At 43.8% G+C, this 24,249-nt stretch overlaps 2 protein-coding genes across 5 annotated transcripts; one reads left to right on the top strand and one right to left on the bottom strand.

The window, feature by feature from the left end:
- Nucleotides 1-11,139: 11,139 nt before the first annotated feature.
- Nucleotides 11,140-15,518, bottom strand: SNRPD3 (small nuclear ribonucleoprotein D3 polypeptide). 3 transcript variants are annotated; one of them, XM_084538942.1, is made up of 4 exons: nt 15,442-15,518; nt 14,175-14,324; nt 13,293-13,485; nt 11,140-12,404 (listed from the first exon to the last, which is right to left on the bottom strand). In XM_084538942.1, the coding sequence occupies exons 2-4, from the start codon at nt 14,298-14,300 to the stop codon at nt 12,343-12,345; spliced, it is 381 nt and encodes a 126-aa protein (XP_084395068.1). In that variant the 5' UTR covers nt 14,301-14,324; nt 15,442-15,518; the 3' UTR covers nt 11,140-12,342. The 3 variants fall into 3 exon arrangements, with proteins under 3 accessions (XP_084395068.1, XP_084395067.1, XP_084395069.1); XM_084538941.1 differs by lacking the exon at nt 15,442-15,518 and adding an exon at nt 14,662-14,779; XM_084538943.1 differs by lacking the exon at nt 15,442-15,518 and adding an exon at nt 14,536-14,663.
- GUCD1 (guanylyl cyclase domain containing 1) lies at nt 14,758-23,768 on the top strand. Of its 2 annotated transcripts, none has more exons than XM_084538939.1 (6): nt 14,758-14,935; nt 16,231-16,315; nt 17,769-17,934; nt 18,675-18,766; nt 20,338-20,579; nt 21,071-23,768. In XM_084538939.1, exons 1-6 carry the CDS (start codon nt 14,887-14,889, stop codon nt 21,160-21,162), a joined length of 726 nt encoding a protein of 241 aa, XP_084395065.1. In that variant the 5' UTR covers nt 14,758-14,886; the 3' UTR covers nt 21,163-23,768. The 2 variants fall into 2 exon arrangements, with proteins under 2 accessions (XP_084395065.1, XP_084395066.1); XM_084538940.1 differs by lacking the exon at nt 14,758-14,935 and adding an exon at nt 15,305-15,403.
- Nucleotides 23,769-24,249: the final 481 nt, after the last annotated feature.

Genomic DNA, 24,249 nt, shown 5'->3' on the forward strand with positions numbered 1-24,249 from the left:
GGAGGCACCTTCGCAGCCCTTCCATCACGGCAGTACGCCCCAGAAAGGAGGCAAGAGCCGCAGCACGCAGCCACCACTGACTCAACTCTTCCCTGCAGAGTCCCTGGCTCAGCCCCAGGGAGGATCCGTGCAGACCATTTCCAGCCCGGTGCGTGCTGTGCTAATCAGCGGGATGGAGAGGAGACATTCAGCCCCTTGCAAGGGAATTCTCTGCTAGTCACTGGTGATGCCTGGCTGCCAGTTGGCAGCTCCAGGAGCAAGAGAGAAAGCAAGGCTTGAAACAGACTGGTTCAGCTGAGCAGCTGTGGGACCTGTGTTTATTTCTCCATATGCACTTGGCTGCTTTGCCATAGAAACCTCCCCACTGAGAGCTGGTTGTGAATGAATACGTGCCAATGCACATTATGAGGTCCTGGCCTAGGAAGCCACCAGTGCTTTGGATCCACTCTAACGGGCTGCAGCTTAGCTGCGGACAAACTATTGCAGGACATCCAGCCAATCCCCAGCAGCTCCTGGCTGCACTGGAAGAGGGAGCACAGCATCGTGCATCCAGCTCCAGAGCAGGGAAATGCCCCCACACAGCCCTCCAGAGGAGATGCTCAGGGAGCAGGAAGGGCAGCCCCAAACCCAAAGGAAGCTGGTTTCATAAAAGCTGAGTTCACAAACCAGAGAGGATAACGCAACCCAAACAAGCCTTACCTTGCACAGGAGGAGGAAGCTCAGGGCTCTCAAAGGGGATTAAGAGGATGAGCTGCAGGTCTCCTCACTGATACCCAGAGGAACCAGCTTTGTTCTGCTGCTAAACCAGGGGATGCCTTGCAGTGAGCCTCTGCCTCCTGCGAGGCAGCAGAGCAGGAGATGGATCCCTGTGGTACCAAATACTCTCCTCAGCACTGTACTTGCTGTCGCAGGGCTGTAACCTCAGCTCCTCCAAGCAGCTCACACTATCCAGACTCACACACCAGACCAAGTTCTATCCCTGGCAGCCTCCCTCCCTCTGCACGTAAGATACAAATGGCCAGCCCAAGGGGAGACGTGTGTTATGCAGCAGGAAGGAGGCTGCAGCAGAGCAGAACAGTGTCGCAGACATTTCCTCACCACAACCTCCCACAAGATAATCAGTCTCACAAAAGATCTCAGAGTGAAACACGTAAGCGTACCCTTCAAAAGAAACCTTCCAGAAGGAGAGGTCACCAGGTGCAAAGCCATGCCACACCTCCCACCATCTTATCTTTTCCAGGCATTAAAAAATACCCCTAGAAATCTCTCCTCCTCCTGGGCTTGTTCAGTCCCTTTCAGATCTGCAGTCACACAGCAGCACTGCACGAGGCAGTGAACTCCCACTTCCACTGATCGTGCCAACAGCCAGCAGCTTCCTTCCTGGCGCAGCGTCCTCCTGCCAGCTTCCAGGGCCAAGGGAGATGCCCACCTGCAGTGTCCCGGACAAAAATGCTGGTGAACACTGCCAGCAGCACTGGTAGGAAGCCATCAGTGCCAGGCAGCAGAGGGAAAAAGGGACAGGTCAAAGCCTTTCAGTGATTCAAACAGAAATGCACTTGCTCCTTCCTTCCCTAGCTGGCCAACAGCTTCCTCACTCCTCTGTCCTTTATTTTACACCAGCTCTGACCACAAAGCACAGGGTAATTACCTTAGCATGCTCCAGGTAGCAGGATGCTTAGCAGAGGCCACCACAAGCCTTCTGCCTTCCCGTGGCTCCATCCAAATAACTGCTAATTGTTTTCTTGAGGTAAGGATTCATTTCACATGCCTCAGAACCTGTCAAAGCCCTTCCCGCCCTCACCACCAAAACTCTTTTTTCAACCTGTAATTCATTGCTCAGAGGACTGCTTGGACAATAAAGGAATTTGCACTGTTTGAGGAAGACTGACAGGCTCCTAAGTGAACAGTTGCTGATAACGTTGCCAAAATTTAAATTGTTTCCTCTTACAAAAGCCAGCAAAAGATCATTGGACTTTTGCCTTTAGAGGTAATTCTGTCCACCACCAGACCGCATGCAGTTGGTATTGGGGAAGAGGAAATGTGTCTCAGAACAACCTCTTATCACCACAGTATCTTGACTGTGCAGCAGGTTTCAGGGCCTTCAAGGGCAGCTGACAGAAAGCCCAGCTACCCAGGCTTGGAGCAGTTGGGAACGGTTATCAATGGACAAGAGAATCTGTTTTGCAATTTACTGCCATCAGACAAGTGCTCTTGAAATAGGTGCAATAGCTGGTTTAAAGCTGCCAAGAGGTAGTTCACAACACAAAATAGACCAGAACAATCACAGCTGAGGCCAGCGCTCCAGGAAGCCATGGCTGTATTTTGATCTACTTTGAGACATTAAGTTCCTGATTATGAATCTCTTTTGTTCCCCTCCAACATGATAGCATTCCAGTTCAGTGATGCTGATTCAAAACCAGAACAGCCACAAAATACGATAACCACACAGTATCCTCCTGAGGAGAAGAATGAAGAGGATAGTCAGCTTTTCTTCCACATGCATTTACTCCTTTTCCCAACGCCTGGCACTCCCCCTGATGCATCCAGACTGGCCTCAAAAGCAAGTGAACCACAAAAACATTGACATATCTTGCTACAGCATCAGGCTTATTCAGCTTGCACGCAGGCATGTCACAGGGGTGGGGAATAGATTCTTTACCGCTTACTGATCGGACTGTTTCTGCACTTCTTCATGAGGATTATTCATCCCCATCCATTTCTGAGGCAATATGCCTTAAGTCGGATACAATGATGGGAAGCATCTGGAAAGCTATCTGACGGCTACATGGACCTTGCTTAACCTGAGTAACCCCCTGAAACACATGGGTCTCACCAAGCACAGAGGTGGTCACAGAAAACTGGAAAAAGGCATTCCCCCAGACCAGCAGCTGCTCTTAGGTCTCCACGTCAGACCTCTGAGCAGAGCTTTGTCCCTGCTCCCCTTAAGCCGTTTGGTTTGTGAAGCAAAATTCATCCAAAAATGTGTATCTTTATTTGAACTCCGTTGCAACAGAATAACCTCTTTTACTCTGGAGACCCGACCAAGAACTGAAGAGGTTCACCTCACAGAGGTAACCCCAGAAGCAGCTCAGGGACACTGACTGGAACTAGCAGACACAGCTAGAGGGGCCTGCAAGTCCACCAGGAAAAAAAAAATCCCCGCCCTGCGAATTTTAAGCTTAGCTTAACATTATGCTTGAGGCAGCGTATCTGCCTCTGGATAGGTTCACCGATACTCCAGCACCCTCATAGGGCTCCACCACAGACACCAAAACCATTGCAGTCTGAGGAAATGCTCCCTCTGTATCCCAACACGATAAAGCTGTCACAAAACTGCTCATTTTACCAACAGTTTTTTGTGGCCTTGATTTTTTAAGAAACTGCAGTTGAAAGACAGTGAAATGGAGGACTCTAAAGGCAGAAGGTGGTTGTGCCCAAGGTCTCCAACATGAGATGCCCTCCCCTGTGTCTCAGCCCCGGAGGCCCACCCTCAGGGGCAGCCCCCATCTCCTCACCGCTAACAGGGGGAGACAAAAGGAGAGATTAGCCCTTTTGTCACCCCCTGAACTGAAAGGTCAGGAACAGAGGAAGCGGCAACATCTCCTGTGAGCTTTTGCATTGCTAATGCCTGTGGCAGCACTAGCTGGCTGAGTTGCCCCTAAACCGGCAGCACTCGCTGACTCTACAGGCGAGGGCTGTTTGAGAAGATCGCAACACAGGCTCCCTTGAGGTAACACACAGAAGGACCCTCTTCAGTACAGCAAGAAAGCAAGCTTACCTGCCATTCCCTAAGCAGAAATGAAGGCAGATAAGCACACTCCGAGGCATACACCTCAGCTGCCCCACAGGACATAATGCAAAGCGCTTTGCTTTCCTGGGCTCTCGAGCTGGGCATTCACTCGCCGGCACGGCTCTTCCCCAGGGAACAGCAGGATGCCGCCAGGGGTCACCCCTGTAACGTATTTTTGACCTATTTCCATCTTGCCCTGCACTGGGCATCCGTACTGAGGTGCTGGCAGCGGGGCTGCAGGAGCCGCCGTGAGGAGAAGCCGCGCTGCCCTGCCCGCGCGCTGCCGGTTCCAGAAGGTTCCACAGCAGCCTCCCCTCAGCGCTCAGCCGAGCCCCTCAGCGCCTCTGGGAAACAGCAATAAGAAAGGGCAAAACGCTCAGCGGTGTCCCTCAATTGATTCAAAGATCGAAGCCGTAATTCCTTTAAGTGGTATATTCTTTATTGCAGCGCTGGATGCACGGGGGATCTCTCCACCTATCGTGCATACCTAAAGCGGAAAGCAGTCTTGAATTTATACAATCAATCTATCAATATTCTACAAGCACCTATACATATGCATTACCTATCCCCGCCTTCCCTCGCTTCTCATGCTAATTAGCCTTTTGGCACCTTGCGCCTGCATAGAGCCTTCCAAGAATTGTGGGCAGGGGTCTTTGGGACGTGGGCAGGGGTCTTTGGGAGGAAGACCCCGAGTCTTCCTCACAGTGTACTTTTCACCTTTGGTCAGGAATCTGCTGAATTGGCAGGTTTCTTAATTGCAAGAGCTGGTTGTTGCTAATTCTTCCATTTGTTGTATCTTTATAATGAATTCCAATGTCCAGTTTTGAGATTTATAGTCCTTACGTTTGTTTCTCTGTCCGTCTGCTGCTTCCTTATCATGAGTTCCAGTGTCTTGTTTCGAGATATACAGTCCATGTCTGGGGATTGTCCTTGCCTCCCCAATGCCTCCCCAATACCTCCTTAATCACAATGCCTCCGGGAAATCGCAATAAGAAACGGCAAAATGCCACAGCGCAGGAAGGAATGGGGTGGTGTGGGTTAGGGGGGCTGTTTCCAGGGATAGCCAGGCTGTAAAGGGGGAGTGGGGATCTGAGTGCCAAAGTGAGGCGAGAGCTGCTGTTAGTGTTATACCCCCAGTGTAACCCTCCTCATGGGTGTCCCACAGCATTAGTTTGAGCATGAGGATAGGGCTATGTTTGAAGAAGAGGTGGTTGTAGCACCCTCTGAAAGCAAGGCTCTGAGGTGAAGTGAGGGCTGCTACCAGAGCCCTCCCCACACGCCGCCTCTAGCCAGAGGCTTCGACACGTCCCATGATACAAACTTCAGCCTAAGGTTAGGATTAAACTTCATGTATTTGGAAGCAAATGCTGACATGAAAAACCTCTAATGAGATCCCTAGAGCTTCATCCACATATTCCATGTCAAATCTGGCTCACTAGCTAGACAAAAAGGTTGTAGCAAAAAGACAAAACATAGACAGCACATCCTAACAAATACCCAGAGAAACAGTGAAAACAACGGTTCCTCTTTGCGCATTCAATCCTGCTTTTCCCAAGACACAGCACTCCCCACAGCTGCATCCAAACTCTCCTCAAAAGCAAGAGGTGAATAAGGCTGCAGCCAAAATGATGCCCTCCTCTCTGGCTGTAGAGGTGTCTCTGATGTGCAGCTTTATATGGTGATCTTCGATGACAGAGATTTGGAAAGAAGAAAAAAAAAGCCTGCTGTGGAGCTGTTCTAGAGACATGAAGAAAGCTTGTTCAGTCATGAAGCAAAAACAAACAAACCAACCAACCCACCTTTTTTGTTACAGAAGAATAAAAACCTCATCACTTCAGTTCTGTCTCAGCTGGATGATGCATCAGGGGAAAAAAAGGAATTATTCCCCCTGCAGTGTGTTTCAGATTTTAAAGGACTGTAAAGGTGTCAATAAGCAACCTAAAATGCCACCACATGGGTCTTTCAGCAGGAGTTATGGGCCTAAATCCGTCTTTAAATCGTGGTCCGAACCTCTTGGTGGCTTGGTCTCCATCTCCCCTTGTGAAATGCAAGGTGAAAATCTTTTTTCTTAAAACAAACAAACAACAATAAAAACCAAACATGAAAGCCCGTGTGCAGTCAGGCATGGAGCCATGAATAAGCCAAATGGCCAGTTCCACATAGCACACCATCTCCCTGCAGATCCAGGCATTCCCATTCCCTTCCATTTGCATCACCAACCCTGTGCTGTTGATATTCCCTCTAAGTGCTCTGTTCTGCTCCCAGTTAAGCACTGCCCAGTTAGGCACTATGGAAAAAATCGTGAGTTTTGCCTCACAACAAGCAGTGGTTTACTCTGGAGCGGATGTACTAGCACCTCTCCATGGAGCTGGAAATAGGGCAAACCCCTAATCAGACAACAAATTTTCATGCCTCCAAGCAAGAGAAAATGAAGAACAAATTAAGTGTTCGCTGCAAACAATAATAGTGTTTTTCTGCCACTCTTTTCATTTCTCTCAGCATAACTACACATCTTTTGAAAACAATCTCTTTTTTTGCCAGGGCTTCAACATTCTCCCTTGAATTAATGATGCTGGAAAACCTCCACTTTTCATAGACTCCTATTCGACAGTCTCTGCTCAGCAGCAGAGGACTGCACAATACTTGCTTATGCAATGTCTGGCCCTGTGCCAGGAATAATAGCCTGTCAACTAGGGACAACCAACTCACACACAAAACCAAAATACTTTTCTCATTAAACATCTAAATGAGGTGGAGTAAAAACATCCCAAACCTCGTGGCTATAGCATACGCTAATGTCAGTCTCCAGACTGTGTTAAATAATCTCATACTGTAGTTTTCGAGGGACAGCTAGAATGAATAGAAGAAGATTGAACTTCCCTATTCATTACCTCCCAAGTACTCTTGACACTATAAAGAACTATTATTGCAGGACCAGGCAACAAGACACCTAAGGCAGTTAAAATGCAACTTGATCTGGCTAGATACTTGCAGACAAGCGCAGTTTGGGCAGCTTTAGGCACCAGCACATTGTAATCATATGGTAGCTCTTCTACCTCAGGCAAAATCTATCCTTGAGCAGATTAGGAAGTGGGAAAATATCATTTTACTTGCAAAATAATATAAACCACACTGCCCATACCAGCATTTGTTTCAAAGCAGTTCTAGATCATGCTTTAAATGTGGTTTATCTGTATTTTGTCCCAAAGAAACATTGAAAGCATAGCAGTCCCACAAACTTATCATTATCTAATCTGAAAGGAGAAGGACCAGCCCTTATTGTCTGAAATCAGTTTAGCTGCAAAAAGGTGCAAGCCCAGATTTTAATTTTTGCCTTTGTGAGCATGGACACATCAAAGAACTCTGGGAGAACTCTTCTCCATTTTAACTCATGGCTGAGAAATGAGTAACCAATTCACAGACACTTGCAGACCTCAGAAGTCCACCTTCTGCTACATCACCAGGTCATTACTCCACTGGGATGTGAACTTTCCATCCTTGTTCACATCACAATGGCAGGAGATAGGACTCCCACGTTTAAATGAAACCTTGCTGTGAAGCTTTAAGTAGCTATGAGATAGAGATCGTACAGTGACCCTGATTACCAGCAGCAGAAATTTGTATCTTCTACTCCACTCTGCCCTTCTACAAGAGATTTTCTGGAAGACATTGGAGACTGGGGGTCCACATCCCTTAACTTCTGACTTTCACTGACAGACAGAAGAGATTAAGAGACTACTGCATCTCCCACAATTTTGAGAGCTGGTATAAACCAAGTTTTAATACCACAGAGAGTGAGGCTTTTGCAATGTGGCCTGTAGTTAGTCTCAGAGAAGAGATACCATAGCTTGCCACATACCTCATCTACACTACATCCATTCCTAGCTTCTCCTTCATAACACGATAACTTTCAGACTGGTATTTCACAGAGTACCCTCAGAAAATGAACTGAAGAAAAGTATAGCTTTAGGATGGAAGTTAGACCCCCTTGCTGAGCAGAACCGTGCATGATGAAAGCACCAGCTCGGTGAGGAAAAGTGCCACAGTTCTGTGCAAAGCAATTTTTTGAAGTGATACCTTCTCCAACCATTTAACTCCTCTGTTATTATTAGCATCTCCTCTCTGTTTTTGTACCAGAGCACAACCTATTTTTTTCATTCAGGAAGACTAGGTGAATTTCTACCTGCACTTCTCCATACATCATTTTGCATGGCTGCAGTGTAGCTTCTCTGTACCACATTAGTTCAAAGGCATCTACACTGATTATATCAAACATAAATTCATGTCAAAGCTTCAGGTCAATAACAGCCTCTTTCTGTCGAAAACAGGGAACTACAGTGAGCTCTGAAGCCACTGAATGGGAAGAGGTTTATAAGCACATACACAAAGCAATGACAAAGAGTGAAAAGAAATGCTATCTGGGACAAAAAAAAAAAAAAAGTGTCAAATAAGGATAGATACCTCATCTATCCACAGCATCCTGTCTCAGAGAAATAGATCACATACATTGCTGAACTAGAGGAATCTGTAATGCCTACCTGTAATTGCACATGCCCAATTAGCCAAGTGTGGGACACACACAGCACTGAGATGGAATAACCTGGTTGCCTATGAAACCAGCACTCTGGGAATGCTGAAGAAGAAGGAAAATCGACCGTGTATTTTAATGCTGGAGTTTGTAATAGTATTATCCTATGGATTTTATACCAGAAGTCACATTTCTGGCATTTTTCCCTTCCAGAGGGTTCTAGTTTGATGGATTTCATTCACTTACCTACAGAGCCATCTAGCGGAGGAAAAAACATTTGTTAGAATGAAATTCAATTTATCACGCTGTAAGGATAATACACATCGGATCTGATCTTCAGAACAACCTGTAACAAACTAACATATCCGTTGTTCTAGTCCAATTTTAAGCAACTAATAAGATGTTGCTAAGTGATCTTGGCTTTCGTTCCTACAATTACAAAACTTCAAACTTTTCAACACTAATTCCCAGTATCTTTCTTTCTGAAGAGGGTGAACATTTCATCGTAGACTTAGCCTCAGCTGAATTCACAGTGCAAAGCTTTTTGCTCTTGCAAAATCCGGTATCTTCTTCAAAGCTGATGTGGATCAGAGCTGTTATATGTTTTAAGCAAATCTTAAAAGCTAAGGCAACACTAGTTGGAAAAAAATGTTTCATTGCAGTGTTCAGTGGACTTCTACAAAAATAAAGGGTGATAAACATCAAGTGGGGTATAAACTTCTTAAAGCAAATAGAACAAACCCTGTAGTGCAACAATCAAACCTACTGCAGAGGGTTCCTGTTTCTCTCTGAAATTCTTGGTTGCCCCTCTGCCCTCGCTGCTGTTGAATGCCACACCAACTGTTTCAGGGAAGAGAAGGGATCTCAATGGAGAGAACAGAAGCTTGGCATTGCACAGGAAGGAGGAACAGGAACTTCTAAAAATAATAGAAAATGTAAGGCAATCATCATTAGTTGAAATAATCCACAACAAATATGTTACTGTGAGGCAGCTCTAATTTAAGTAAATTAAATTTAACAGTTATGTTCTTTAGGGTTCCCCTGGGCGTTTCAAAACCTTGGCCATTCCTGTGGTTCTCTGTGGTCAAAAATAGTGCCATTTCTCCCTGCCCTCTACAAAAGAAGTTGTGTCCTTCAGAAAAGGGCTACATGCTATTTAAGAGCCAGAGGGAAATAGTGTGAGACAAAGCCAGTGGGACAGATTTGCAGTCTTGCCAAAACGTTGAACCTTTTCCAAAAAATACTTTTAGTCAATTTCTCCATCTGTGCCTTGCTTCCTTTTCCATTTATTAATAATTTTTGGAGGCTTTTAAGAAAAAGAAAATAAAGCTTTGAAGGCTGGGAAGTACTTGATAGTCGCTGTAAGAAAATAAAAAAATGCACTAAGCCTCACTATTAGTTTCCCCTAGAGATTGCAGGGAGACCCACTAGAAGTCAGATCCGAAAGTGTTCCAGCAAAGCGATTTCTCTTTGTTCAAACTGTGAGCACACTTCTTGTGTCTCCTGCTCCTGAACAAGGTAACAGTAAGCTCCTTTGGCAGTCACCCTACATTAGCCACTGCCAGGACAACACCCATTTTAAAGCAGAACAGCTTGACACTCTTCAACACCACACCCCACCCTATAGTAGGTTATATTCATGGCAATTTACTGTGGCACTAATCAATCTCAGATTTTTATCAGGTGTTTACTTTGGGAAGAAGCAGCTGTTGTAGCTGCTGAAGCAGCATCCTACAAAATCTTGCAGCAAACGCTTGCCTCAGGTTATACAGAAAGCAATGTATGGTGCCATCCCTATCCTACCTGTTGTCAGTAGAGTAACTCCAGTGTACAAAAACTCAGATTAGGTTAGCAACAGAAACCTGGTGTATTAAAATGCATAAAAAACTATTAGCAAACTACAAACAGAAAACATCTAAATATAATATAGATATAATGCTATCTGTTAGTGAAGCTGACATCTCACATACCACCACCTAGCAACAAGCAAAGCCAGCAGCCGCCAACAGAACGCACGTAGTCTTACCAGCCATTTCCAGAGATCCCAGGCTTTAGCACAACTAATATAAGCAGACAGTTCAATTTCTACTATGAAGCTCAGGGCACAGCAACAGGATGGAATTCTTTTCTCCTTTGTGTGTTAAAAAAGGAGAGTCTCAAGTGGGCGTCTACTACAGACTCAAAATGGGCTTCTGCTTCACACTGATTTTAAGATGTTTTTTCTCAAAACAATCTTGTGAAATTCAGTAACTTACGTAGGCATGGGGAGGAAATTCTGTGAAAGTAACAATGTCCTCTCCCACAGTAAGAGCTGGAAACAAGCTGAGTATTAGAGCTCCACAAACAACTGTTTCTACTAGTTATTCAAAATGTTGCACTCTGCAGGTAGACCACCGCAGTTTTGCTTGCCAGGATTTTACACAGGTGTAGTCTGAGGGGAAGCGCATGATCAGCTGATGTCAGTCAGGGTTCTATTTCAAGTGATTGCGGATACAAAGAACAACAGATTTCCCACAAGGGAGTGTTCAACATCACTACAAAATTCCTTTAGGTACTCACTTTAAGATGGAAATTCTGTGATTCTTTGAAATACTGTCTTTGGGAAAACATTACTGCTATATGAGCATGGCTCACATGCCATGTTTGGAAGCATTTTTGTGAAAACTGTCTTGTCTTTCAGTCAGGTTCCTCAATCTAGGCATAAGAAGGCAAAGTTTTTTATAAATTAATCTCAAATACATCACAAACTCTTCACAGATGTTTCTAATGTAAATATTTAGGATCATTACTAACCAGAAAACGAAACAAAACATAAGCAGGGTTTTTCTAGTGATCTGCAATCAAACACTGCTTTATTTACAGACAATTCAACAACCGAATACATTAGTTCAACTTTCATGTCTGCACACAAGGGGAGAGTCTTTACACATTAGAGGAGAGAAGCAAGACTAGATAGCTTCTTATACATTTATGGACTGATAACTGATTGTATGCAAGTATGCAGTTAGGTACAGGCGCGTTCAACTTAAATATCTCAGCTACTAATGTTGGTAAGAACAGCCACGCCATACTTTTAGCAGAATAAAGCTACAACTAAATTTGACTTCCTACAATTGATCTGGTGATCAATGTGACCAACTGTAGATTTTTAAAAACAAAAGCAAAATTTAGACCTAAGTTTTGCTCAAAAGATTAGCCTTTTTAAAGAGCCTTTTTAACAGATAACCATCCTTATGACTTTCCCCATACACCTTCCAGATGCACAAACCACTTCAAATTAATCCTTGACAATGAGGTGTGTTTTTTTTGTTTGTTTTTTAATATTCCATCTTATCTTTCCAGGCAAGAGGAAAAACAAGTGAACTATTATAGCAGGGTTAGAATCAAATCTTTCACCTCAGGCGAGTGGTCTCGAGACTCAGGCTAGAAAAGCCTGTCTACCAAATATTAAATTTGGGTGTTTATAGTGAAAAGTTTTCCCATGTCCCAAGAGAAAAATACAAAATACAAGAATATAAGCTCAACGTACAGCTCTGAACACAGACCTGTATCTCTTGGTAGATCCATGTGAAGTAAAAGAACACTGCTTTGCTTCTCAGGAAGCTGCCTCCATTTGGCTGTACGTTCCATAAACGCAGACACTAACACAGCTTCAAAACATTTAAAAATTCTTCATCAAGAATAGCTTCTAATTCTTTAGAGTGAATAACAACAGGATTAAACAAGAAAAAGGAAGCAAGATGATCTTTAAAACTCAACGCATTACACAAAAGTACAAAGAAGTCAAATCTAGATACCAAGTCTGCTGTTTCCCAAACAATGCACTTTTAAGGTCAAAATCAACCTAAAATGTATTTGCCACCTACAGAAACAAACCAGAACTCTAATGTGCCAAAGAGGAGTCCTGCCATATAAGAGCAGACAAGTTCTTCTCAGAAATATTTATTAAACAAAACCGATAGCAACACACATGTAGTACAGTTAATACCCCCTAATAAAAAAAGCACATTGGACAAGGCCAAAATTATCTTCGTTTCTGGAAGATGTTGCCACGGCCCATACCACGACCTCTTCCTCTTGCAGCCACTGAAGAAAGAAAACACCAGGGATTACATGAATTTGATATAACTGCACAGTTAAAAAACTGACACCAAAACTGACAAAACCAAAAATAAATAACTCTCGAAGTCTCTTGCTTAGAAGCATGGAAACTAAACCATCCTATTCAGGTTAAGTTCAGACTGTGATATAGTAAGCAAAAGTTTCTTGCCTAAGGAAGCATAACCAATAGTTACAGTCTTCTATTTATAACAGATGCAATGTGTACGAAGAGCAATAAAAGATTAACACACTTTGTGTCCTTCTAATCTGACACACAAAGTTTGTAGCCAATGAGATTTAAGACCACACTCTTCCTAGGATTTGCAACAGAACTCGCTATGTTTCAGCAGACGTTACTCCCACACACGTCCTTCCTGCATTTGCTAGAGTTAACCAAGGACTTTAGAGCTCATGACTATTAGCAAGTCTTGTTGTAAGTAGACTGTGCACAAGAAAGGTACTAATGAGGATGAAATGCTAATAATTACAGTTTCCCAAAAATTTAAGTATCATCTTTCTACTTGATTATTTTTTCCCCTAAAAAGTTTAACAAGAACACCTGAATCCTTTCTCGAGTAGTCCAAACAGCTGGTGGCTGCCTTCACTGGAAAACCAAAGCTGAAATTTTACATCAAGTCTCTAACAGACTACTTAACATACCTGGACTATTGCAACATCAATATTGTGCATGGGACAGTTTGAGTCTTAACTCTCACCGTAAGATAAAACAAAAACTATGCCAGAAATAGTCATTCAGCTTCCTACAGCTTATGCTTCCTCAGTGATGGAGATGAAAGTTGCCCAGTTCCTCTACAGCAAAATGGAGAGAGGATGGGGAGGACAGACAGGAAATCATCAACAGATTGTACCTACCCTGAGCTTTGAGAATAGCTGCTTTTCCTCGCCCAGCTCCAGAACCCTGGTTTTTATTCTTCATGCTCTTCAGCATAGGAGCATTCTTCAACATATCCGGTAAAATTAGAAACCGTATCTTGCTGCCTCTGATGTACACCTGCTCAAGCTGTGCCACTCGCCCATCTCTGTACGTCACTGTTATGTTGGACATCTGGAAAATACAGATCAGTGTTCACAGAGGCCTTTAGCACAGTTTTGGGCTCCCACTATTCTTGCCTGCAGAATATACAGCCAGGATTCAAGTACCAAAGTCAAAGACTTTCCAAGCACGCTGTCTTCTCAACCAGAGTGGCACCACGAGGCATCCAGCACCAGTTAAATATACTCTTACACATGCCGCTATTCAAGCGGAACCAGAATTTTTACCTTCTCCACAGTCTGAGTACAAAACAAAGCTAATAAAACTTATTTTTAATAAACCTTTGCTAGCCGTTACTATTACAGAAGCATTTTGATTTCAACCATGATTTACAAAAAGCCAATTGAAATTAAGCCTCCTGGGATGCCTTAAGGCACGTACATTAAAAACAGCTCCAATGACACATTAAATAAACAACTTCTGCAGAAAAATTATTCATAGAACATTGTTCACAGAACAAAACTTTAGTAACTCTGATGCCATTGACAGGAGTTCCCAATTGCACTCTTAAACCCGGAAAGAATAACCTGCATGTTGGCATGCTCGGTAATCTCAAATCACTACGTTACGGGCATCAGTAGCAAAGTTCTACTTATCCTAAGTGTAAAACCGAGGGTCTCTAAATCAAGCTGTCCATCTGCTACAGATAATCGCTTCCAAGCCCAGGTCAGCCCGCCTGCCTTCTGTCCTGCAGCACATACCTGACAATTCATGTTGTCCTCGGCTTCAATGAGCTTCCCTCGGTACACTTCCCCCGTGTTGGTCTCGCAGGTCACGATGTGGCCTTCAGCCTCGTGCAGCACCTTGATGGGCACTCCGATCGACATGCTGGCGGTGCTGGGGCTCTACACCTGCGACAAGGGAGGGAAAAAACCTCAAAATAACGGAAATAACGTACAAAGTGCTTTGTGCAACAGGCTTTCCCTACGGGAGGCGATTTTCTCTCTCGCCCCACACGCGTGTATCGATAACCCTGCCCCAGAGAGATGCCCGTGGCAGGAAGGGGCTGAAAGCCAGCACCACCCCCCGGCCCTCCCCGCACTTCTGGCGCAGGGAACCCACCCGTGAGCAGCGGGCACCCGGTCGGGGAACGGCTCCAGCCCCGGCCGCCCCCCTCAGCCCCAAGGCCCCAAAACCTCGCCCCCAAGGCCCCGAGGCCCCTCAGCGCCGTCCCCGTCCCGCGCGCACCGTAATGGCTCCGCCGCCTTCCCGCCGTGCAGCGCAGCCCGGAAGCGGAAAGCTCCCGGCTCGGGCCCTGCCCCGCCGCCAAAGCCGCCCGGGGCCCGCCGCGGCCCGGCAGTACGGTTCCGTGCCCTCCGCCCCCCCCTCCCCTGAGGCGCGGCGGGCGGGAGGAGCCGGGCGGGCGGCGGGGCATGGGCGGGCGGTGAGCGGCCGGCAGGGCCCGGCGCCGCCATGAGGAGCCCGCAGGGGGCCGGGGGGGAGCCGCCGCCGCCTCCATCAGGTCAGTGCCGGCCCCGGGAGGCGGCTGAGGGGGCTCGGGGGGCGCTGAGGGGGGAGCCGGGGGCTGCCGCCGCCTGCCCGGCACGGAATCGGTCTCGGGACTCGTCACGGGCCCGGGGCAGCGCTAACAGCGGGGCGCTGAGGGAAAGGAGAGGATGGGCGCGGGTCCCGGTCCCCGGGGGATGTTTCTGCCCTCAGGGGGAAGCCCCGCGGTGGAGGGGGTCGGGGAGCCCCGAGCGGTGCCGGCTCCAGCAGCGCCACAGCCGCGGGGATCGGCGGGTGCCTGCAGCGGGCTGGGACTGCGCCAGGGAGCGGGGTGAGCCCACAGCTGGCGTCACCCGCAGCGTTTGTCAATAAAGCTGCGTTACAGCCGCCAGCCCGCACCGAACGCGTTCTGTCCCCGTCCTGAAACGCAGCTGAGCTGACCCTGTATTAACAGAGGTTTGCGAGGGGCTTTTCCAGATCAAAGGTGAGGTTATGTGGAGAAAGCTTTTATGATTAACTCACTTTGCTTAACTCTGAAGTAGCAGTAACAGGCAAAAACGCTGAGAGCCCTCCAAGTCGTAAGGGTGTTTCTGAAACTGAAACCACCACAGAGCCACCTCTGAAGGAAACACAAGGGCTGTCAGCACTGCGGGTGTCCCAGGACTTTCGGACAGCGTTGTTCCCTGTCCCTCTTCTTTGTTGTTATCGAGGGAGTTAATAGAGGAGGCTAGCTGGTGTCATTTGAGTTTCATTAACCTAAAATTAATCCTGACAATTACAGTCCTTGAGGAAAAATACATCTCTAGAAAAGCTCATAAGAAATCTGAGCCTAGAAATCTTGGGTGTGTCCAATTTCTTCCCTTTTGGTTTAAGATTTTTGAGGCGTAGAAATACATTCAGACACATGAGGAAGGATGCGTATCTATGCCTTACCTAGTATTATTTAGGAGGGGTTACTGCTCCCCAGTTAGGGGCTGGGGCTAAAGTTTCACTTTATTTTTGGCCCTCCAAAAACAAAGTAAAACTTCCACGAGAAGGGTGGACCATACAGCAGGGTGATCTGGGTGTGTAACAGTAAAGGAGTATGAGCTTATACTAAACGCTTAATTATACAGAAATAGCTTAATTATATAGAAATGGCAAATTACTAAAAGAAGAAGAACCTGCCAATCAGATAAAGTAAAACAAAACCAAAAACCACCACCACCCATTTCCAAGTTTCTCTTACTACAGAATGCTGAGGTGCAGAAGCATTTCTGTATGGATTGATGTATTTTACGTTTTGCTCACAACGGGGTGTTTTCACCACAGTTGAATGTGTCCAGCTGAAAGTGCCCATCATCCAGCAGCTGTACCACTGGGACTGTGGGCTGGCCTGCTCCAGGATGGTGCTCCAGTAAGTCACCGATTTTGTTGGAAGGGGTGGGAAATCCCATCTGTGGGAGAGGGGGATCCAGGAAAGAACATCCAGGGAGAAGGGGCATGCAGAAGCAGCTGTGAGTTTGACTGAGTTTTACAGGAGCACATATTCTTGGGTGCCCTTGGAGAAATACTGCTGCCAGGGCTTAGCACCGCCCTCCAGGAGAAGCAAGGGAAAATAGAAACTAAGACAGACTTATGACCTTTTCAGTAATTGTTTTGATTGACTGAAAATAATCCATTCAGCACTGAGTCTAAGAACTTTGCAGGTTGGCATGCTTAAGCTGATAAAAAGTTATCCCTCTTTCCTGTTGTTATAATTCAGGTTTGGTATTTACCACAGCAGATCATGTAATTCCTTTCTGTATTTTCAAGCAATAGGTAGGTTGATCTCAGTTTGTGAGTATATACTGCCTCGGTCTTGCTGAGCCCCAAATCTGGGGGATGAACAGTTTTGTTCCAGGAGTAGTTTCAACTTCAAAACAATGCACTGTATTGCCCTCTTTTTTTTTTTTTTTTTTTTTTCTTTTTCAAGCCAGTAGCTGTTCTGCTGAACTCCTCTTTCCTTCCACAGAGGAACATGAGCTTAGGTGCAGGAGAAATACCTATTTAGATGTCCACTTAGTAGATATGAAGCAGAAGATTTTCATTTCTCTCCATCCCTTCTACCAAGACGTTAGTCCGTGTGCTGGTAATTTCCCATCTTGACTACTGTAACCTCTGCCTCTTCATTCCCTTTGCCACACCTGTCAGCCCAAAACTCAGCATCTAAGATTAATCTTCTCACCCTGTTGATCTGACCTTGTTTACCCTGCTTCCTCAATTCCAGTATTTTTTTTCTTTTGCATTTGATTCCATTTGTTTTGACTTCCAGAACTCTTCGTTACTGCCCCTCTCCATCCCTTTGCAACATCCTAAACTTTCTCAAGACCATCTCCCCTTTATTGCCTTTTCTGTCATCAGTACCTAAGACGAACTTCCTCTGAGTATATACCAACTTCCTTTGCAGTTCCTCCTTTTGAAATCCATCTATTGTGTGAAGCAAGTTTTTATTAGACTTTAACACTCCTCTCTGTGTTTGCTCTATTAAGATTGTATGTATAGATTGTAAGCCCTTCAGGACAGTTCTGTACTTGCTGAGTATAGCTTGCCTATTGTACAGCATCCCCTATACTTCTAGTGCTATAAAGCAGTTGAGATACTGGTACTTTTCTAAAAAAAAGTCAGCAATAAATCCAGTTAAATATTCCCTATTCCCTTTCCCTTCCCTTAAATTTGTGGCTCATTTGTGGGATGTTTTTTGGTTACTTTTTAGCCAAGCCCATTGTTTCAGTTTTTCCTTCCTGTGATGTGGACGCTTGGGCTACAGCACACACTTTGCTTCTCCTAAGATCTGTGCTTCCCTTCCCCTGCCTTTACTAACCCCATAGGTACCTGAATCACTTGGACAACGATGAATTTCAGAAAGCCATCCAAGAGCTGCAGTTAACAAAGAGTATCTGGACTATTGACCTGGCCTACCTAATGCGGCACTTCGGTGTTAAGCATAAATTTTGCACCCAAACACTTGGAGTGGACAAGGGCTACAAAAATCAGGTTAGTATTCTTATCTACTGGGAAACAGCAGGCAGTTTTTAAAGGGAGTGCTGTGCATCATGCTAGAAGGGCTCTGCTGTGTAACTGATGGTTAACTATAGCTCCTGTAAGCAAGGTTTGTCTGTTGCCCAAATTGGTATAAATCAGTTCCAAAGGCATGGCTAGATAGGATCTCATGTATTCTGTATCTTTGATCCAATTGATTTTTTTTAAAAAAGTTTTTGCATAGTGTTCTTGAAAGGTTCCAGACTATTCAACACCCTTGGAGACTGAAGCCCTCTAAGCTGTCTCCAGAACAGGCACAGCTCGGGCAGTGGTTGTGCTTCCACACTTTCCCTGCCACCATGCCTCAGCCCTGGCCTGGAGGAACCACCTCTAGAGGCCAGTTCTGCTTCCATGACCGTGGAGAACTTCTTCAAGGTTGCTAACAAGGGGACCAATGAACACACACACAAGCAACAGCTTTTCTGATGCAGCCTTCTGCCCAGTAGAAACCAGGCAGACTTCTTTCATGTTGGCAGATGAATAGCCACTGCTTGGAAATTGCAACAGTAACTGACCAGGAATGAAATTAAACTGATAATTTAAAGCAGGAATTCTTATTACCAGTGAACTAAGGGAGAGAGTTCTTATCCCATAGCCAGATCTCCAGCTTACACAGGCCCTTGCTAGCAGACATTGTAAATGGTGGATTACCTAAGGTGATCATCATTCCAGTTCATAAATTCTGTTATCTCCAGTCATTTTATAGGAAGCACTTTGACACAGAAGAAAATCGAGTGAATCAGCTCTTTGCACAAGCCAAAGCCTGCAAGGTGCTGGTGGAGAAGTGGTAAGCTTATTGTTTTCACTTTGCTCTTTGGAGATTGGGGGCTTCATGCATTTTTTGGAATCACTGAGCTAAACTTATGAAAGCCAGGCTGAAATCAGACCCACAGCCTTTTTGGTGAATTAGTCTTTTTACTTTATATCTCAGAAGAGTGGACGCAAAGAGTTAATAATGAAATTTGAGGAACAATAGTAATGACAGAGTGATTAGCAAATGTTGACAGAAGTTAGCTATTATATTTTGAATTTGATTTTCCATTAAGATTATCCAAATAGGGAATGCCTACAGAGCTTTAATTGGCCATTGTTAAGTACCATTGTCATTTGAATTAAGGAGAATGCTATGTGGACACACAGCCCATTGTTCCTAGAGCTATGCAAATATTATAGGTCTCTGTTCCTAGACAGAAGCACAAAGATAAAGCTGGCATGTGAGCCTTTGCTGATAGGAGGATAAAATAAAGAACCTTATGAAAGAATTATAAACCCAGGAAAAGAGGAAAAACTGTGGAATTGTTTAAACAACCTATAACTGACAGTGATGTTTGTTATTCATGGAAAATAACTAATGCATGTTCAGCTTGAGTTGCACCCCCTTTTATAGAGAAGCTGGTTTAGATCTCTGTCAAAGTGCGGTAAGTAGTTAGGAATGAGGAAAGAAGAGAGGGTACCGGGCAGCCACAACATTATTTGAATGCTGCAATGCAACTTTCATTTAACAGAATTGTTAAGTGTTCTTTTTAACATATCCAGTCTGTATGGCACCACCTGTTTAACTAGAGCTGTGTGTCAAGAGAGAAGGGACAGTCAGTCCATCTTGGTGTAGAAATCTTAAGATCGCGTCCTTGATCAAGGCAGGGACAGAATGCATGTGTACCTGTGCAGTACTCAGCTTGGGGCACCGAAGAGTAGAAGCAACGCTGGGAAAGATTTAAAAAGAACAAGTTCGGTCAGGTATGACACACAGCACTACATCTGAAACACATCCAAGGGATGAGTTCTAATGCATATGTTATATACCATCTGCCTCAGTGAAGGACAGCTTTTAACAGATGAGATTATAGGCTATGTTTGGTTAATACTTGCTTTCTGTAAGAGGTACTATAGAAGTACAGCCTGAAAAGAATCAGGTAGTCCAAACTTGCAACTGGGAGATGCATATTCCTGTGTGAAAGAGGCAAATGTGGGCATGCATTAAGTTGGTTAGTGATTACATGATCTTCAGCTGCTCAGTCAGTGAAGACTTGGTGCTTCGGAGTTAAGCTTTTTCTAAGAGCAGGATAGAACATTTCACTTGTGATTTTCCCACAACAAAAGTCTCTTAAATTACTGAGTAAGTTGCCAACTTCTTTAATACTCTTCTCCCAGGCACCCGATACATTTTGAGATTACATCTACATTATTGCAGAATCCAGTGCTGTTGCTCTACACTTCAGGAGCAGCAATGAGATCAAAAGACCATGAATAGCACAGGTTTTGTCAGGCTTTGTAGCAAAGCCTGGAGGGTTTAGCTTCACTGAATGCCAGTCTCTTTCTTAAACTTGTAAATAAACATGATTTTTTTTCCCCCTACAGCACAGTAACTGTTCAAGACATCCAAAAACACCTGTCCCAAGGTCATGTAGCCATCGTCCTAGTGAATGCAGTCCTGCTGTTGTGTGATCTTTGCTCAAGTCCTGTCAAATATTGCTGCTTTCTCCCCATTGGACAGAAGTGCTTCTGCAGGAATCCTGACTACCAGGGCCATTTCATTGTGTTGTGTGGCTACAACAAAGCCTCAGGGAGTATTTACTACAACAACCCTGCCTATGCTGACCGTGAGTAGCCTGCTCTTTTTGGGTGGATTCTCAGCCACCTTGTTACTTAACACGTCCATAACACAGAGCCATAGCTGGAGTTCCCCTACTAGTGTGCACATATTTCAAGCATAACTAACCAATTTGTCAGAAAGGGTTGTGCTACATGCACGAAGTTTTTGCTGCAATCTGTGCTGTGATTTACTTGAGTCACTGAGATACACATTCTAGCAACTTGTTTGGCTTCAAGATAGGCTAGTAAGAGATGCTGCACTGTACCTATGTGCAGAGTATAGCAAGATGACCACTTTGAGACCTATTTACAGCATTACTTCAGTGAGCCTTGCTTTGGAGATGAGAAAATCTACTTGAGCAAGTAAAGCTGTAACACAAGCAACAATTGATCTACTCTATGTACAGTACTTTTCTTTGTAGATGCTGCTAGACCCAGAATGGGAGCCTTTCACAGGCGTCTTCTGAGTTTTTACTGACATTTAATTCCTCTTTTACAGGAACATGCTGCACCAGCATCAGTAACTTTGAGGAAGCCAGGACAAGTTATGGCACGGATGAGGATATTCTGTTCATCTACACAGACAGCTGACATCCACACCCGATACTTCTGGTCCTTTCTGGTGCAGCTGGCAAGGCAGTTGGCTGCTTGTCTCAGGACACCCCTGCAGAGACCTTGCTCCTGAATTGCAGTGGGATCTTAAACAAGGGAGGCTTTATAGACATTGATAGGACTATATTGCAATGCTGTCTTTACCTTTTTATTCCCAATGAAATATCTGATTTTACGATGTGTCACACATTTTTCTCATTTCTAACACTGCACATTTGACAGCAGTTTTAAAATACAGGCCCTAAGCCTCTTCACTTTAAGCTTATTTTCAAATTAAACATATGAGAAAAGAAGCACCAAATGTATGAACTTTAACACTTGGTAATATACACATAGGTTTAAGTAAACAAAACCAGAAAAAAAAAATAGAAAATACCCGTTTCTCTCTTTCAAAGCAACAAGGGCTGATCTTCATCCTAAATCGAGGGATCTGAGGTTCAGCAGGGTATTGTGAAAGGAAGAAATACTAACTTAAACCACTTTCAAATAATGAAAACACCTTTTGGCTCATCAGTATTGTAGGAATTAAACATGTACATTAGAAAATTTCCCATGTACAAAATTCACCTTACAGTTTTAGTATTGATGTCACTGGATTAAGTTTTGAATTGCAGTTATTGGGATTGATCCCTTGCACTACAAAGTGCATCTCTTTTGGCTAAATATTTTCAGATGACTGCCCAGAACTCTGTATTACCCCAAAAGTTTAAAGACTTTTTTGGACATGAGAGTCTTTGTGGCTCTTTGCAAAAAAAAGTCTCTAAGCATTATGACATCCATGCACACCAGTTTCTGATGCACCCAATCTAAATATAAACTTAAGCAAATACAGAAAATATTCATTCATATACTAATGGTATGTATTTTGTTTGTAAATTTTAACTGACAGGAGAGACTGGATTGCAGCTGAAATGCTGAATCATACTTTGAGACAAACTTTGCTATTGGTATTAATTTAGTGACCTTCTAAAAGTTGAACTCAATTAAGAAAAGGGGGAATACAAACAGTAAAAAAGACAGAAACTGTAGTTATTCTTATACTGTAGGTGTATTTGGATTAAGCTGAAGTTTTGTTCAGACATTCTGAAGTGAAATTGTTAGCAGCCCATTCATAATCCTTTTGTGTATTACCTGAGTTTATTTACTTTGCTGAGGAGCACTGTAAAAGTGTAGGAAATAGCCTACTTCAGATTTGTCCATCACAATTGCTTATAAGTCTTGGATCTCCAGTCCTACCTAAATTAAAATGGGCAGAAAAAATTGTTAGTACTCACATAAAGCTGACAATACTTTGTTTTGCACTTAAGACAGAGATCCCACACCTTTGGCATGGTTTTAGGAAAAGAACTGTCCAAGTTCAGGAACTGTGCGGAACAATTAAAGGACATTGTTACTGAGTGGTAGAAATAATAAATAGGAACCTACTTGCAGCACGATAAAAAAAAAAATCTAAGAAAAGACATCTTTTATCAGTTGCTGACTTTCTATAAGACGTGGAAAACATTAAGCAAACAGAATCAAGAGTGCTCCTGTGCACAGAGGCTGAAAAATAATAACAGATGTAAAATGCAGTAGCCTTTGAAAAGTTCTGAACAGAATTACGTGACAAGAAACTTTACGCATCCGATTTTACGTAGCACTGGTGGAGTTAGAATACATTCTGGCAGTTATATATGCAAAATAAATAAAAATCAGGATGTGATTTGGGAGTAGTATAGACAAATATATTAGTAAAAACCCAGAAAATGACCAGAGTACAAAACCTACAGTAGATAATGCTTTATGACTCCTCCAAAATAAGTCACCAGAAGGCTACTGCTCTGGAAAACGTTCTGTGCAAGTCCAAATTAATAATGTTTGATTTAGAGAGATCGTATAAGCTACGTTACTCATTAACAGGTATGTAAATTACAGATTGATAAGAGCACTTAGTTTCTTAACCTAGGCATTTTCCATTAGGTAGTTCATTTTGTAGCATTGAACTGCCACAGGATTTATTTTTTTTTTAGAGCAGGATTGGTTAGCTAATTAAAAATTCCTAAAAAGACTTGAAAAATTGCCTCTACATGTGAATCTTGAGCTTGTACATAAACACGGACTTAAGGGCACTCTAAGTGGTCTGAAATGTACAGATGGGGTGTAACAATAAATGTTTGGTACCCAGGGTTCAACTAGTTAACAGAATTGAAAGATAAAGAACCAAAGCTGTTTAAGTTAATACAGAGAAAACAAGAGTTCCACCCATTGCAACAGGAACTCTTATGGCTAAATGGAATACAGTTATGAGAGATGAGAACACAAGAAAGAAGCAGAACCTAAGTCAAAAGAAGACTACGTGATGCAAATTCAGGATAAAAACCAGCTCACTGGCCAAGTATTCAGAACATCTGCATTTTCTGAAACATTGTTTTCCATGGTGTTCATCAAAAGTATGCATTCTGAAAATGTATAATCACTTTGTTTCCTTTATGATGTCCACAGCAAAGGAAAGGGTATTTTACATGCAGGGATTTTATACATAAATATATTTTTATTTGTAATTAAGCCATTCTCAATAAAGGTCTAAAGTCATGGATAACCCTGTAGCACAATGTAGCAGCTGCATTTATTAACTGATTTATTTTGAAAAATGTTGGAAAGTCTTTAGATGACGTGTTATATTCTTAACTGGAAATGGCACAGCTGAAATTGTAATTCTAGATTTAATTTTTCTTTTTAGGAGGTCAAATATGTTTCAACTTTAAATTCATAATCGCCAACCTGTAAGTTGTATTCCTTCTACACTTAAACACCTGCTGCATCACTTGAACTATACAAAACAAACTTACAGTATACAATAATACAATAGACCAGTCCATCCACTGTTATCTATATTCAACAGCTGTTTTGTGTACTTCATAACCACTGAATATGCTACTGGAGTGCAGCTCCGAGGAAGGGGTATTCATGGCCCCCCATTCTGACTTAATTCCTAATAGCATCCGTGTGGCTTTGTTCACAAAGAAAAGCATGCAACTGCAACAACCTTGCTGGTGCTTTCGTCAGTGCTTCTATTTCTGCCCCACA

Source organism: Aythya ferina, assembly GCF_964211825.1.
Source record: "Aythya ferina genome assembly, chromosome: 17".
Taxonomy (NCBI): Eukaryota; Metazoa; Chordata; class Aves; order Anseriformes; family Anatidae; genus Aythya; species Aythya ferina.

Excerpts from the sequence above, each read along its gene's own strand:
- SNRPD3 (XM_084538942.1), bottom strand. The coding sequence starts at position 14,300 with ATGTCGATCGGAGTGCCCATCAAGGTGCTGCACGAGGCTGAAGGCCAC. Across the intron at positions 13,486-14,174 it reads AGGACAACATGAATTGTCAG|ATGTCCAACATAACAGTGAC; the intron begins GTATGTGCTGCA and ends TGTATTTTCCAG. Across the intron at positions 12,405-13,292 it reads AGCTATTCTCAAAGCTCAGG|TGGCTGCAAGAGGAAGAGGT; the intron begins GTAGGTACAATC and ends TTCTTTCTTCAG.
- GUCD1 (XM_084538939.1), top strand. The coding sequence starts at position 14,887 with ATGAGGAGCCCGCAGGGGGCCGGGGGGGAGCCGCCGCCGCCTCCATCA. Across the intron at positions 16,316-17,768 it reads TGCTCCAGGATGGTGCTCCA|GTACCTGAATCACTTGGACA; the intron begins GTAAGTCACCGA and ends CTAACCCCATAG. Across the intron at positions 17,935-18,674 it reads ACAAGGGCTACAAAAATCAG|TCATTTTATAGGAAGCACTT; the intron begins GTTAGTATTCTT and ends TGTTATCTCCAG.